The following is a 12,506-nucleotide window of genomic DNA, read 5'->3' on the forward strand; positions in this document are numbered from 1 at the left end:
GATGTCTATTTATTCAGGCTGGCTTGTACCCCGATGCCAGAGCTCCTGCAAGTAGTACAAGGCGCAGTCCCCAGACCACAGGCTTATGACCAAACCTCCAGGAGGGACTCTGGGTGGGGGAGGCAAGGCATATGGTAACCGTCCCTGTCTGAGGTCCTGCCCCCACCTCCCCCCGCACCCCCCCATCCCCCGCCCCCAGCTGGGCTTGTGGGCTGGGTGTGAGGGCAGCAGATTGGGAACACAGACACTGCTTAATAAGCCCCCGTCACAGGGTCCCCACCACCTCTGATGTCCACAGTGCTGTAGGAGCCAGCTTTTAGCATCATTTTGCAAATAAGGAAACTGGCTCAGGCATCCTGTGTGCGGGGAGAGGCAGATCTGGGAGCGGAACTCCAGAAGCCTGTGTTCTTCCGGCAGGGTACATGTGTCTGCGACTTCCCAGGGGGCCTGGTGCTGATCTGTGTTTCCTGATCATTGTTTCCTCCTGGGAGAGGACTTGTTCACCTAGAACAGTGTTGGTGCCCAGCTGGACCTCAATCTATGCTTGATGAGGGAATGAATGGGTGAATGAATAAATCCATCTCCCCATCCTCAAAAGTCTCCACAAAACTGCTCTAGGACTGCAGGACACAGTACTCCACGGAGACGAGTTTGAGCAAGCTTCGGGAGATGGTGAAGGACAGGGACGCCTGGCGTGCTGCAGTCCGTGGGGTGCCAAACAGTCGGACACAACTGAGCGACTGAACAACAGCAAAGGACTCAGTAAGAAGCTAAGCAAGTCCAGGTTTACGGTGCTAGGTGGGAGGTGTAGGCTGAGGATTGCGCTGCCCGATTCCCTTTCCCCGCTGGCCAAGGACTGGCCGCCCCTTTCTTCAGACTGTGCAACCTCCCAGGCCAGGGCATTTGAGATCCCAGACGGGGCTGGATAGAAGGAAGGGGGCAGCTCCACCGTTTGACCACAGCGCCACCTAGTGGCGGCTCTAAGCGTCTGCAGCGGCCTTCCTTTCAAGGGGGCTCAGCGCCCCTCTGATCTTCACTGCTGGGACTCCATCCGCAACTTGTGAGGTTAGCAAGGCCCCACGGGCTCTGAACATCCCACAGAGAAGAGGCCTGATCTAGAAGCACAGGCTGTAGCCCCTCTCTCAGATCAGCTACGTTGATCCTTCAGAGTTCACTCTGGACCTTGGGTGGGGTGCAGGGTTTGGGGGCGAGTGACTCTCAGGGCCTGTCTACCCCCATTGCCCGGAGACTTGCTCAGATGTGTCCAGAGCCCCATAACAACTCAGGGAACAGACAGGCATGGCTGGGCTTATCACTCCATAGTCCCCGAAGCGGGGTCCCATTGGGTCCTAGGTTAGGGATCTGGAGCTGGAGGTAGGCTGGGGGTACAGGCTATGGGAGGGTCTGCCCCAGACCCTGTGAGGGCATCTTGCTTCCGGGGAACTGCAGAAATGGGGGCCTTCACTTACCTCGATGGCCAGCACCCCTATGGCCAGGGCCCCGGCCAGGTAGACGTAAGTCTCAAAGGCGTTGAGGATCACTGTGTAACAGCCCTGCGGGGGAAGGACCAGAGGTGAGGCCAAAGCCAGGAGGGACGGGGTCAGGGGCCAGCCTCCCGACCGGGGAGTGAAGCGTGGGAACTGGCATGTGGCCCCAAAGCTCAGGCAGCAGCCGGCCTACGCTGTCCCACTGCTGCTGGGATAGTTCAGCGGGGAGATGCTGGGAGGCAGGAGGCCCATAAATGCAGCAACTTGGCACCAGAGACCCACGTGGCCCTCTAGCCCCTAAGGTGGGGCTGAAAATGGCCAGCTTGACTGCTGCTCAATCAGACACAGACCCTTTTTTCTCTTTTGATGGGAATATTGGAAAATTTCCAATAAATGTTTGGATTCTCTTCTGCTCTCAAAAAAAAATCAGAAGATCCAGTAAGGTAGGCTGTCATTTCTACGTGGCTCTCCCTGGGGACAGGTGCCCCCTGGGGATTCGCAGTCCCCACCATCTTCTATCTTCCCACACCCACCCTCTCTACTCCTCCCCATTACCAGCCTGGCAGCAGGATTTTGGTTTGCAACCTCCGCCCTAAGGAAAGCCAGCCCATTCTTCAAGATCTAGCACATACCTCACCACCTCCAGGCAGACTTCCAGGACCAGCCCAGCTCTCACAGGGCCCCTTCTAAATGGATTGCATTCCCATGCTATTACTGCTGTCTCAGGCAGTCCTCAGGATATACGGACTGAGACAGAGATGGAGCCAGTGAGAGGATGAGACAGAAAGAGGGGGACAGCATACCAGCATGTGACTGCCGCCCCATCTGACCCTGAGTGCCTCACGCCTTGGTCATCTTTGAGCCCACGCTCCCTCCCTCTGCTCCATGCTGACCAGAGACTGATGCGTGGTATTTGCTTTGAATGAATGTATTTTTAAAGAGAGAGAATTTTCTTCCTTTTAGGAGAATCTGCATATTCCTTGGGCCCCGCCAGCGGACCTGCAAGGGAAGGAGTCACCAGGTGGGGGTTAGGGGATCACGCCCGGTCCCTGTTGGTGACACTGGCTGTGTCTGGGCTCTGTTGAGATTTGGGGGTGCTTCTTAGGTGATTCTTGGGGGCTCACACCCATTGTCAGTCACCCGGAAGCTCTGCCTCACTGGCCGGAAGTGGAAATGACACGCCATGAGGCAGGTGACTCAGGCAGGTGACAGCAGGACCTGATCTGGGCAGAGTGGCCAGGCAGATGGCATGGGACCCTCCTGCTGGATGCTGATGGGGGCTGGGCAGGGAAGGCCCCCACAGGCCCCTCTTTGAGCACCCTTCAAAGATACAGGATGCTCCCAGATGAACAGACCCCCCAGCATGGTGAGCTGGATCCACAGTGTTCTTGGGGCCGACGGTATGTCAGACTCAACTGGGAAGTAGTTAACAATACACATGCCAAGGCCTCAGCCCCAGGACCCTGGATCGGAGGGGCGGGGGTGGTGTCTGGTGTGGAGCCCAGGAACCTACGTGGTGAGCAGATGCCCCAGGTGATTTCTAAGGCCTGTGCCATGGTCAGGCTGAGACATCCTAGGCCTGGCAAGGATGACAAGGAAAGAAGGCCTTAGCTGACTGGGAGCCCAGCCAAGCACTGTGTGGCTGCAGCCCTAAGGGTGCCCTCCCACGGGCCAGCTGGTCTGGAACCCAGCGTGATTGGAGGTGGCTTCAGAGCTGGCGGGGAAGCCCCATGCAGCTGGCCAGGCCTGGGGCCATCCTGGATCTGCCTGCAGACCCGTGTTGGGGCGGAACTCAAATCGCCAACCCCCTTGCTCCGTTTGCCTGTGTCTGTGTTAAGTGGCTTCAGTCAGGTCCGACTCCGCCAGGCTCCTCTGCCCGTGGGGATTCTCCAGGCAAGAATACTGGAGTGGGTTGCCATGCCCTCCTCCAGGGGATCTTCCTGACCCAGGCGTCAAACCTGTATCACTTTCAATTCAGTTCAGTCGCTCAGTCATGTCCGACTCTTTGTGACCCCATGGACTGCAGCATGCCAATCTTCCCTGTCCATCACCAACTCCCTCCCGGAACTTACTCAAGCTCATGTCCATCAAATCGGTGATGCCATCCAACCATCTCATCATCTGTTGTCCGCTTATCCTCCCACCTTCAATCCTTCCCAGCATCAGGGTCTTTTCAAATGAGTCAGTTCTTCCCCTCAAGTGGCCAAAGTATTGGAGTTTCAGCTTCAGCATCAGTCCTTCCAATGAACACCCAGGACTGATCTCCTTTAGGATGGACTGGTTGGATCTCCTTGCAGTCCAAGGGACTCTCAAGAGTCTTCTCCAACATCACAGTTCAAAAGCATCAATTCTTTGGCGCTCAGCTTTCTTCATAGTCCAACTCTCACATCCATACATGACCACTGAAAAAACCATGGCTTTGACTAGACGGACCTTTGTTGGCAAAGTAATGTCTCTGCCTTTTAATATGTTGTCTAGGTTGGTCATAGCTTTTCTTCCAAGGAGCAAGCGTCTTTTAATTTCATAGCTGTAGTCACTATCAGCAGTGATTTTGGAGCCCAAAGAAATAAAGTCTCTCACTGTTTCCATTGTTTCCCCATCTACTTCCCATGAAGTGATGGGACCAGATGCCATGATCTTAGTTTTCTGAATGTTGAGCTTTAAGCCAACTTTTTCACTCTCCTCTTTCACTTTCATCAAGAGGCTCTTTAGTTCCTCTTCACTTTCTGCCATAAGGGTGGTGTCATCTGCATATCTGAGGTTATTGATAGTTCTCCCGGCGATCTTCATTGTGCTTCATCCAGCCCAGGGTTTCTCATGATTTACTCTGCATGTAAGTTAAACAAGCAGGGTGACAAGATACAGCCTTGAGGTACTTCTTTCATGATTTGGAACCAGTCTGTTGTTCCATGTAAGGTCCTAAGTGTTGCTTCTTGACCTGCATACAGATTTCTCAGGAGGCAGGTAAGATAGTCTGGCATTCCCATCTTTTGAAGAATTTTCCAGTTTGTTGTGATCCACACAGTCAAAGGCTTTGGCATAGTCAATAAAGCAGTAGATGTTTTTCTGGAACTCTCTTGATTTTTCGATGATCCAATGGATGTTGACGATTTGATCTCTCATTTCTCTGCCTTTTCTAAATCCAGCTTGAACATCTGGAAGTTCACGGTTCACATACTGTTGAAGCCTGGCTTGGAGAATTTTGAGCATTACTTTGCTAGTGTGTGAGATGAGTGCAATTGTGCGGTAGTTTGAGAATTCTTTGCCATTGCCTTTCTTTGGGATTGGAATGAAAACTGACCTTTTCCAGTCCTGTGGCCACTGCTGAGTTTTCCAAATTTCCTGGCATATTGAGTGCTGCACTTTCCCAGCATCATCTTTTAGGATTTGAAAGAGCTCAACTGGAATTCCATCACCTCCACTAACTTTGTTCATAGTGATGCCTCCTAAGGCCCACTTGACTTTGCATTCCAGGATGTCTGACTCTAGGTGAGTGATCACACCATCGTGATTATCTGGGTCATGAAGATCTTTTTTGTACAGTTCTTCTGTGCATTCTTGCCACCTCTTCTTAATATCTTCTGCTTCTGTTAGGTCCATACCATTTCTATCCTTTATTGAGCTCATCTTTGCATGAAATGTTCCCTTGGCATCTCTAATTTTCTTGATGAGGTCTCTAGTCTTTCCCATTCTATTGTTTTCCTCTATTTCTTTGCACTGATCACCGAGGAAGGCTTTCTTATCTCTCCATGCTAGTCTTTGGAACTCTGCATTCAGATGGGACTATTTTTCCTTTCCTCCTTTGCCTTTCGCGTCTCTTCTTTTCCCGGCTGTTTGTATTACCTTACTTCTCTTGTATAGGCAGGCGAGTTCTTTGCCACTAGCGCCACCTGGGGAGCTCTTGCTTTGTTTAGCTTTTTTTAAAGCATCAGAACCCCAACATAAAACCGCAGCAGCAGCAAGCAGGCCTGCTCCAGAGGGAAGGGAAGGAGACTGGGAGAGGGGCTTCCAGCCTCCCAGCCTCCCATCATTCCTCGAGGCTGCCACTCACCTCCTCCCCGCACCCTAGCCCGCGTCCTGCCACCATACTCGACGCCCCACTCCCTCTACCCAACACAGCCTGGACTTAGGATGTGCTTTGAGGGGCCACCCAGACGAGAGGCACCAGTAATCCGGGGAAAAGTGGTTACACAGGTAACACCAGCCACTTGCTTACTGGTGAGCTTACAGGCACATTTCGTTTTATTGCACTTCACAGATATTGTATGCTTTTAGAACTTGATGGTTTGTGGCAACCCTGCATTGAGCAAGGCTGTCGGTGCCATTTTTCCAGCAGTGGTTGCTCCCTTCATGCCTCTGTGCCTCATCTGGTAATTCTCACCATTCTCAGCATTTTCATCCTTATTAGAGGTGTCACGGGGATCTGTGATCAGTGATCTTTCATGTTACTACTACCTTGTGCTTCCCAGGTGGCGCTAGTGGTAAAGAACCCACCTGCCAACGCAGGAGACGTAAGAGATGTGGGTTCGATTCCTGGGTCGGAAAGATAACCTGGAGGAGGGCATGGCAACCCACTCCAGCATTCTTGCCTGGAGAATCCCATGGACAGAGGAGTCTGGCAGGCTGCAGTCCATGGGGTCACAAAGAGTCAGACACAACTGAGCGACTCAGCACACACTGCCTCTTGCTGATGTCTCAGATAACTGTGAGCATTTTTTAGCAATACAGAATTTTTAAATTATGGCATGCCTGCTGATTTTTTTTCTTTTGATGTAAAGTGATCGCATACATAACAGACTAAGGGGTAGTGTAAAAACCATTTTTTTAAAAAATTTGCTTATTTATTTGGTGTGGTAGGTCTTAGTTGTGGCATGTGGGATCTAGTTCCCCAGCCAAGGATTAAACCTGGGGCCCCTGCGTTGGGTCCCTCGCTTCATTGCAATGGTCTGGAACTGAACCCTCAGTCTCTCCGAGGTGTGCCTGTACTTACTTTTTCTCAGCCTCCTTTGCCCCATCCAAAGACGGGCCTGTGTAGGCTAACTACTTCCTAGGACTGGTATGAGGATAAGATGAGATGCTCCGGATAAAGCACGTGGAACAGTGCTGGCAGGGATCCACCCCTCAGCCCCCGTTAGGACCATGTGCTTTCTCTCTGGGCCCCTCAGAGCACAGCCTGGGGGTGGGAGATGTCTGAGTGCAGAACTGGGTTTGCCCTTGTACAATCCCAGGGATCAGTGGACCCCACACACACACGCATGCACCCCTGTACCATAAGGGGATAGGAGAAGCAGTAACCCCCTTCTGAACTTGATGTTGACTTTCACATGCCTCACCTGGGCCTGGGGGTTCTTCTTAGGCCTGGGGGGGCCTTATCTGGCCGAGGGAAGTTGTCCCTGCACCCCTCGCCTGCTGCGGGCGGGGCACCCGGGGCCTTAACTTCTCATCTGCCCTCTGTCGGGCTCTGACACCAAAGGTTCACCCTGGGCTGAACTAAGCAGATGGCTTGGCTGACGGAGGCCCTGCCACTGAGATGCCCTCAGGGAGAGAAGCCAGGGCAGGGGATGGACGGAAGACGCCGCCAGGTCCCAGTGAGTGTCCCCTCTGGCCAGGACTCTGGTGGGGCCTCATGTGCTTGTTCTGACTTGGACCCCATTCCAGCCCCTCGAGGAAGAGGAATGGAAGGAGGGAGCAGACGACCACTGGCTCAGTGTCACCGCCGTGGAGGCAGGGAAGCGGGTTTGTACTAAGGGGAGTGCAAACTGCTTCTCTGCTCTATTCTAAGGGGAAGCAGTTGCATCAGGAAGCCTTGGTTCCTGCTCCCCCAGGCAGGGTCCCTGGCTCAGGGCCCCAAACCCCAGCCAGCACCCCTGGGTATCACCTCTTCCTCCTGCTCAGGATGGATGCCCAGCCCTGACCCCCTACCCCGCCCAGGGAGACACTGCAGGGACCATCCTTCCCCACTCTGCCACCAGACTGTGTGCCTGAGCTGTACTGCTATCGCCAGCACCTCCCCTCCATCTCTGCAGGGAGGGAACATGCCCCCACCCTGACTCCCTGCAGCAGTCACCCCCCAACCTCATCTGACAGAGGCCAGAGGGGCCACCATGAAGATCGCCACATTTCTATGTCCAGCACGGACCTTCCCCCAAGCCCTGCAAGTCCAGCTGCCCACTGCCTGCAGGTCCCAAAGGCATCTGACACTCCACACGCCCCAGGGCAGATCTGAGGTCCTCCCCCAACCAGAGCCTATGAAGTCACTCTCAACACCGCCTCATCCTCCCTTCTCCAAAGTCAATCTACCACCGTTTTACCTCCCGATTCCTTTCTCAGATCCACACACTTCTCTCTGTCTCCTCTACCATCATCCTGGTCTAACCCATCCTCATTTCTCACTGGGACTAGTGTACAAATCCCTCCTGTCTACTCAGGCCCATCTCTAACCTCTGGCCAGTAAGCAGCCAGAGAGCCAACATGGCCACAGCCCCACATAGAACTTGGGCTTCTTTGCTTTTCCAGCATCTTTGCCCTGGGTCCACAGGCACTGCATGGTCTGGCCTTGCTGATACCCTTGCCTGGAGCTAGTCTCACCTTATTCACTGTACTCCAGCCATACTGGCATTCCCTTGGTTCTGGGACACACCATGCTCCCTCCTACCCCAGGGCCTTTGCACAGTCAGCTCTCACTCTGGCTGGAGTGCTTTTCCCTTGTCAGGAGGATGAGAGTGTAGAAATTTATGTCTATGAGAGTCGCAGCAACACCCATACTCATGACCACCCAGGAAGCAGGGGGGGATCCTTGAGGATAAAGCAAAGAATCAGTGATGCTATGGGGCGAGAAGACTTAAGACCACCCTGACAAGTGGGGAAAATAGATGGTTTCCTCTTGGGTCACGGTCTAGCTAGGTCACCATCTCCTGGGACAACCCCTGATTTTTTTTTTCTAAGCAGGGAAATACATTCTTGACTTGCCCATATGACTATCTTAGCCCAGGGAAGGCTGAGGAATGAGCAGGAGAAGCTGCCATGGTATTTTCAGCTCATACCTATGGAGGAGCCTGATTTTTTCTTTTGGATCACATTCCTTGGGAACTTGCTCATTTCTCTTCACTGGCATTCAGTGATAAACAGGGCTGATGGACTAACTCAATACACATGGACGAGTGCCCTCTGCCTCAGCTCCTGACAGCTATATGACTGAGTTCTGGCCAATGAGACTTCTAAGCAGAAGTCTTAGGGAAGTTTCTGGGAAAGAAGTTGGCACCACCTTTTAAGTTTCTTCCCATCTTCAACGAGTGGAATGTCTGGAGCCATGGCAGCCGTTTTGCCACCATGAAGTACTAAGCATAAGGAAAGGCTGCAAGGATTACAGAGGCGAGACCTTGGCTGACTTGATGGAGCCATTGATAAATAGAGAAGCCAACATCTTCCAGAATTCTTACTGTGTGTGAAACACAAAGGCATTTGCCTTGATGCAGATTTTCAGTCACTTGGAATCAAATATGTTGCTTACTGACTCAACATTGTGATGAGGATGTGAGGCAAGGTAGGAAATGCATCCTGAGCTTCAGGGAAGTAGGCTTTGGAGAAACAACAGACAGAGTCCCTCAGCAGAAGCTTTTAAAAGGAAGAGTGCTCAGGGGGATGCTAGTGCCTCAGAAAAGGAATCCCAGAAGTCAGGCTCAGGCAGGCCTCATGAGGAGCTGGGGAAGAGTCACGGAACTAATGGAGCTGCACAGGGACCTCTCTGATGAGCTTCGATCTCAAAGCCATGCCCGGGAGATGGAAGGAGGCAGTGCAATGGAGGATGAAGCCAGTAAAGAACAGGGCCCATGAGAAACCTCCCTGAACAATTCACAAGTGGCTGTAGGAGAGAGGTTTGGCTGCAGGCAGCAAACAGTCCTATTGGTAGAAGTTTGTTTGTCTTTATCAACCCCTGTCTTCATCAAAAGCATAGACAAAGCTATGGTTTTTCTGGTGGTCATGTATGGATGTGAGAGTTGGACTATAAAGAAAGCTGAGCGCCGAAGAATTGATGCTTTTGAACTGTGGTGTTGGAGAAGACTCTTGAGAGTCCCTTGGACTGCAAGGAGATCCAACCAGTCCATGCTAAAGGAGATCAGTCCTGAATATTCATTGGAAGGACTGATGCTAAAGCTGAAACTCCAATACTTTGGCCACCTGATGCAAAGAATTGACTCACTGAAAAGACCCTGATGCTGGGAAAGATTGAAGGTGGGAGGAGAAGGGGATGACAGAGGATGAGATGGTTGGATGGCATCACTGACTCGATGGACATGAGTTTGAGTAAGCTCTGGGAGCTGGTGATGGACAGGGAAGCCTGGCGTGCTGTGGTCCATGGGGTCACAAAGAGTCGGACGCGACTGAGCAACCGAACTGACTGATCAACCCCTGAGTTGCTGGCTGCTCTGCTTCATAAGGTTGTCAGTGGCCTAGGTACCTTCTCTCTTGATGCTTGGATATTCTAGGGGGTCACCTTCCTCTGCAAGGTCTGAGATGGCTGTCAATCACGAGCTGGGGGTGGGGGATGAGAGGGAGAAGGGGTAGGCACAGCACTTTCTCTGAAGGACATGACTCAGTTGCATAGATCACCTCTGCTTTCCTCCCTTTGGCTAGAACTTGCCATGTGGCTTAGCTGCAAGGGAGGCTGAAAGAGCGGCTTTACCTGGTGGTCACTGGGTCTATAAACCTCCTCTTTCCAAGGAGGAAGCAGGAACTGAACATGAGGGCAGCCAGCCGTCTCTGCCACTGCATGGGGAATCTGAGGTCTGGAGAGTGAGTCCTGGCCAAGGTGACACAGCTCTGACGGCCCGGGTCCGCCTGACATCACCGCCTGAAACTCCGCCCCATGCTCTGCAGCCTCTCCTCAGGGCTGAGACCTAACTCCTGGGAGCGGCTGCCCCGCCCCGGCTCACAGCAGCCTTGTCCTGGGACCTTTGTTTCTTTACTTAGGTCTCTGTCACTCAACGCAGGGACAGAGGACCATAAGGGATGGAGGAACGTGACTCTCCGGGCCTGGGGAATCCTTTGACATGACGTGGGCAGGTGCAGGGGAGGAGGGTGCTGAGTTTATAAGGCAAAGCTGAAGCTGGAAAGAGTCTCATCAGATGGCCAGGGTCAGGCCTTAACCCAACTCTCCTCTTCCCTGGGGGGACTATGAGAGGCTTGCCTTAAGCCCTCCCCCCATCCCATCCTGTCCCTTCTAGCCCATCATCCAGTTTTATTTTCTTTACAGTGAAATGATTATTTCATGTGAGATTATGACTTCTTATGTGCTTGCTGCTTGCTTATCATCTGCTTCCTCTAACCAGACTGTAAGCCTTGCAGGAACAGGGGTTTTGTCTCCTGTCCCCTGCTGTGGCCCCAGGCATCCGGAGCTCTCCCATGGGAGCCTCATCAAAGGTCGAATCAGGCATGGGGTGTGGGGCTCAGCTCGCCCTCGTTTTCCCCCCACTGCCCCACCCTCCCCCAGCCTGGTCTCGCACATCCCCCTGAGGAGTGCGGGGACTGGTCAGCAGGAAGGGGGGTCAAGGTCAAGGGCAATGTGTATCTCCCCGAGGGGACATAGCAGGAAGGGAAAGGACTTCTTCCGAGACTGAGATGAAGTCCTTGGGTTGTAAAAGAAGCCAAGAAGTCTAGGAGCTTCCCTGACCTTGGAGGCTAAGGTCAGGGAAACCTTATTCTCTTGGGGTCTGGGGGTGCTTCCACATGACAAATGTGTTTTCCCCAAATAAAGTGCACAGCTGAGGAGGGGCCCTGCTGTGTACTTCTGGTTTTGGTTCTTGAGACCTACATTACCAGAAGCTCAGGGAGTGTTCTACCTGGAACACTGGAAAACTCCTAGTTACCCTTGAACCCTAGCCAAAATGCCCACTCCTCTGGTCTATGCCACTGATGGACTGTCTGCCATTCTCATCTTTAACCCCTTTGGCTGGATCTCAGGGGTATGAATGGAGCCTTCCTTAACCCCCGTTCAGAAGTCCCACAACACAGCCAACATTTCCACGGGATTCCCTGAGTGCCTTCAGACCTTCTGGGCTCACATTGCCACCCACCCAGCTTGGCCAGCCAATCCTGATGGACAGGGCTCCTCTGCCAGGGGAAGCAGGGTCTGGTACCTGCTTGTTCAGGAATAGGTCCCTTCCCAAGAGGCATTCCTCTCTGCTCAGCAGGACCCCGTCCCGACTCTGGGGTTCTCTCCGGCAGCAGGCCTCTGGCACCTCGTCACTGTCCAAAGTCAGGAGTCGGAACACTGATGCATACTTAAAGTCTTCAGGCCCGTTGACTCCACAGCAACCGAACTAGGAGAGAGCGAAGAGAAGGAGGGGCGGGGAGGAGCCGCAGCCAGGTATGAGAGTGAGGAGACTCAGGCCACTGTGGGGCAGTGTAGTGGGGCAGTCGTGACCCCGGTGGGAGCGGGCTCCAGCTGCTCCACCTGGGCAACCACGGGAAAGCCACTCAGCCTCTCTGAGCCTCCCGTGTCCTCATCGGTAAAATGAGAGTGGTGCTAACAATTCCTACTTCACCGGCGCTGAGCACTCAGTAAGTAGTTGCTATGGTTACCATCACTGATGACTGTTACAATTGCTTGAGGACTCAAGACAGGGAGGGCAAACAGGTTTCACCCTGAGTTCAGACTGTGGCTGATGGGCCACGGCTGCCCGAGATGCTGTGCGGATGGATGCCGGTTCTGAGGCTGGGCCGGGGCTGGGTGGATGAGTGCCTGGTTGATTACTGACATCTGCATAGGCGCGGAGAGCAAGGCTCCGGAGGCCAGACAATGGGCCCCCTGGGCGTCAGGGCTGAGGGCTCAGAGCATCCCTGGGACCACTCACTGTGATCATGACGGAGTTCCAGGTGGCGGAGAAGACGTCCGTGTCATTGTTGCCCTGGTAATGCTTGGCAAGCTCCTTGGTGAAGAACTCACGGGTGAGCTGGAGGCAGAGGGAGGGGCTGGGCTGAGGGCCATGGCTGCTTGATACGGCGGGCGCCCCCTTCCCT

At 53.4% G+C, this 12,506-nt stretch overlaps 1 protein-coding gene across 5 annotated transcripts in view; it reads right to left on the bottom strand.

The window, feature by feature from the left end:
- The window catches only part of TSPAN18 (tetraspanin 18), a 202,231-nt gene that overhangs the window by 4,036 nt on the left and 185,689 nt on the right, over window positions 1–12,506 (bottom strand). For all 5 annotated transcript variants that reach the window (XM_070473133.1, XM_070473131.1, XM_070473132.1 and 2 more), the window contains 3 exons: window positions 12,341–12,439; window positions 11,624–11,806; window positions 1,470–1,553 (listed from right to left, as the gene is read on the bottom strand). In XM_070473133.1, coding sequence (XP_070329234.1) covers window positions 1,470–1,553; window positions 11,624–11,806; window positions 12,341–12,439 — 366 coding nt within the window. The remainder of the gene's footprint in view (window positions 1–1,469; window positions 1,554–11,623; window positions 11,807–12,340; window positions 12,440–12,506) is intronic.

The sequence above is a fragment of the Odocoileus virginianus genome, chromosome 10, assembly GCF_023699985.2.
Source record: "Odocoileus virginianus isolate 20LAN1187 ecotype Illinois chromosome 10, Ovbor_1.2, whole genome shotgun sequence".
NCBI lineage: Eukaryota > Metazoa > Chordata > Mammalia > Artiodactyla > Cervidae > Odocoileus > Odocoileus virginianus.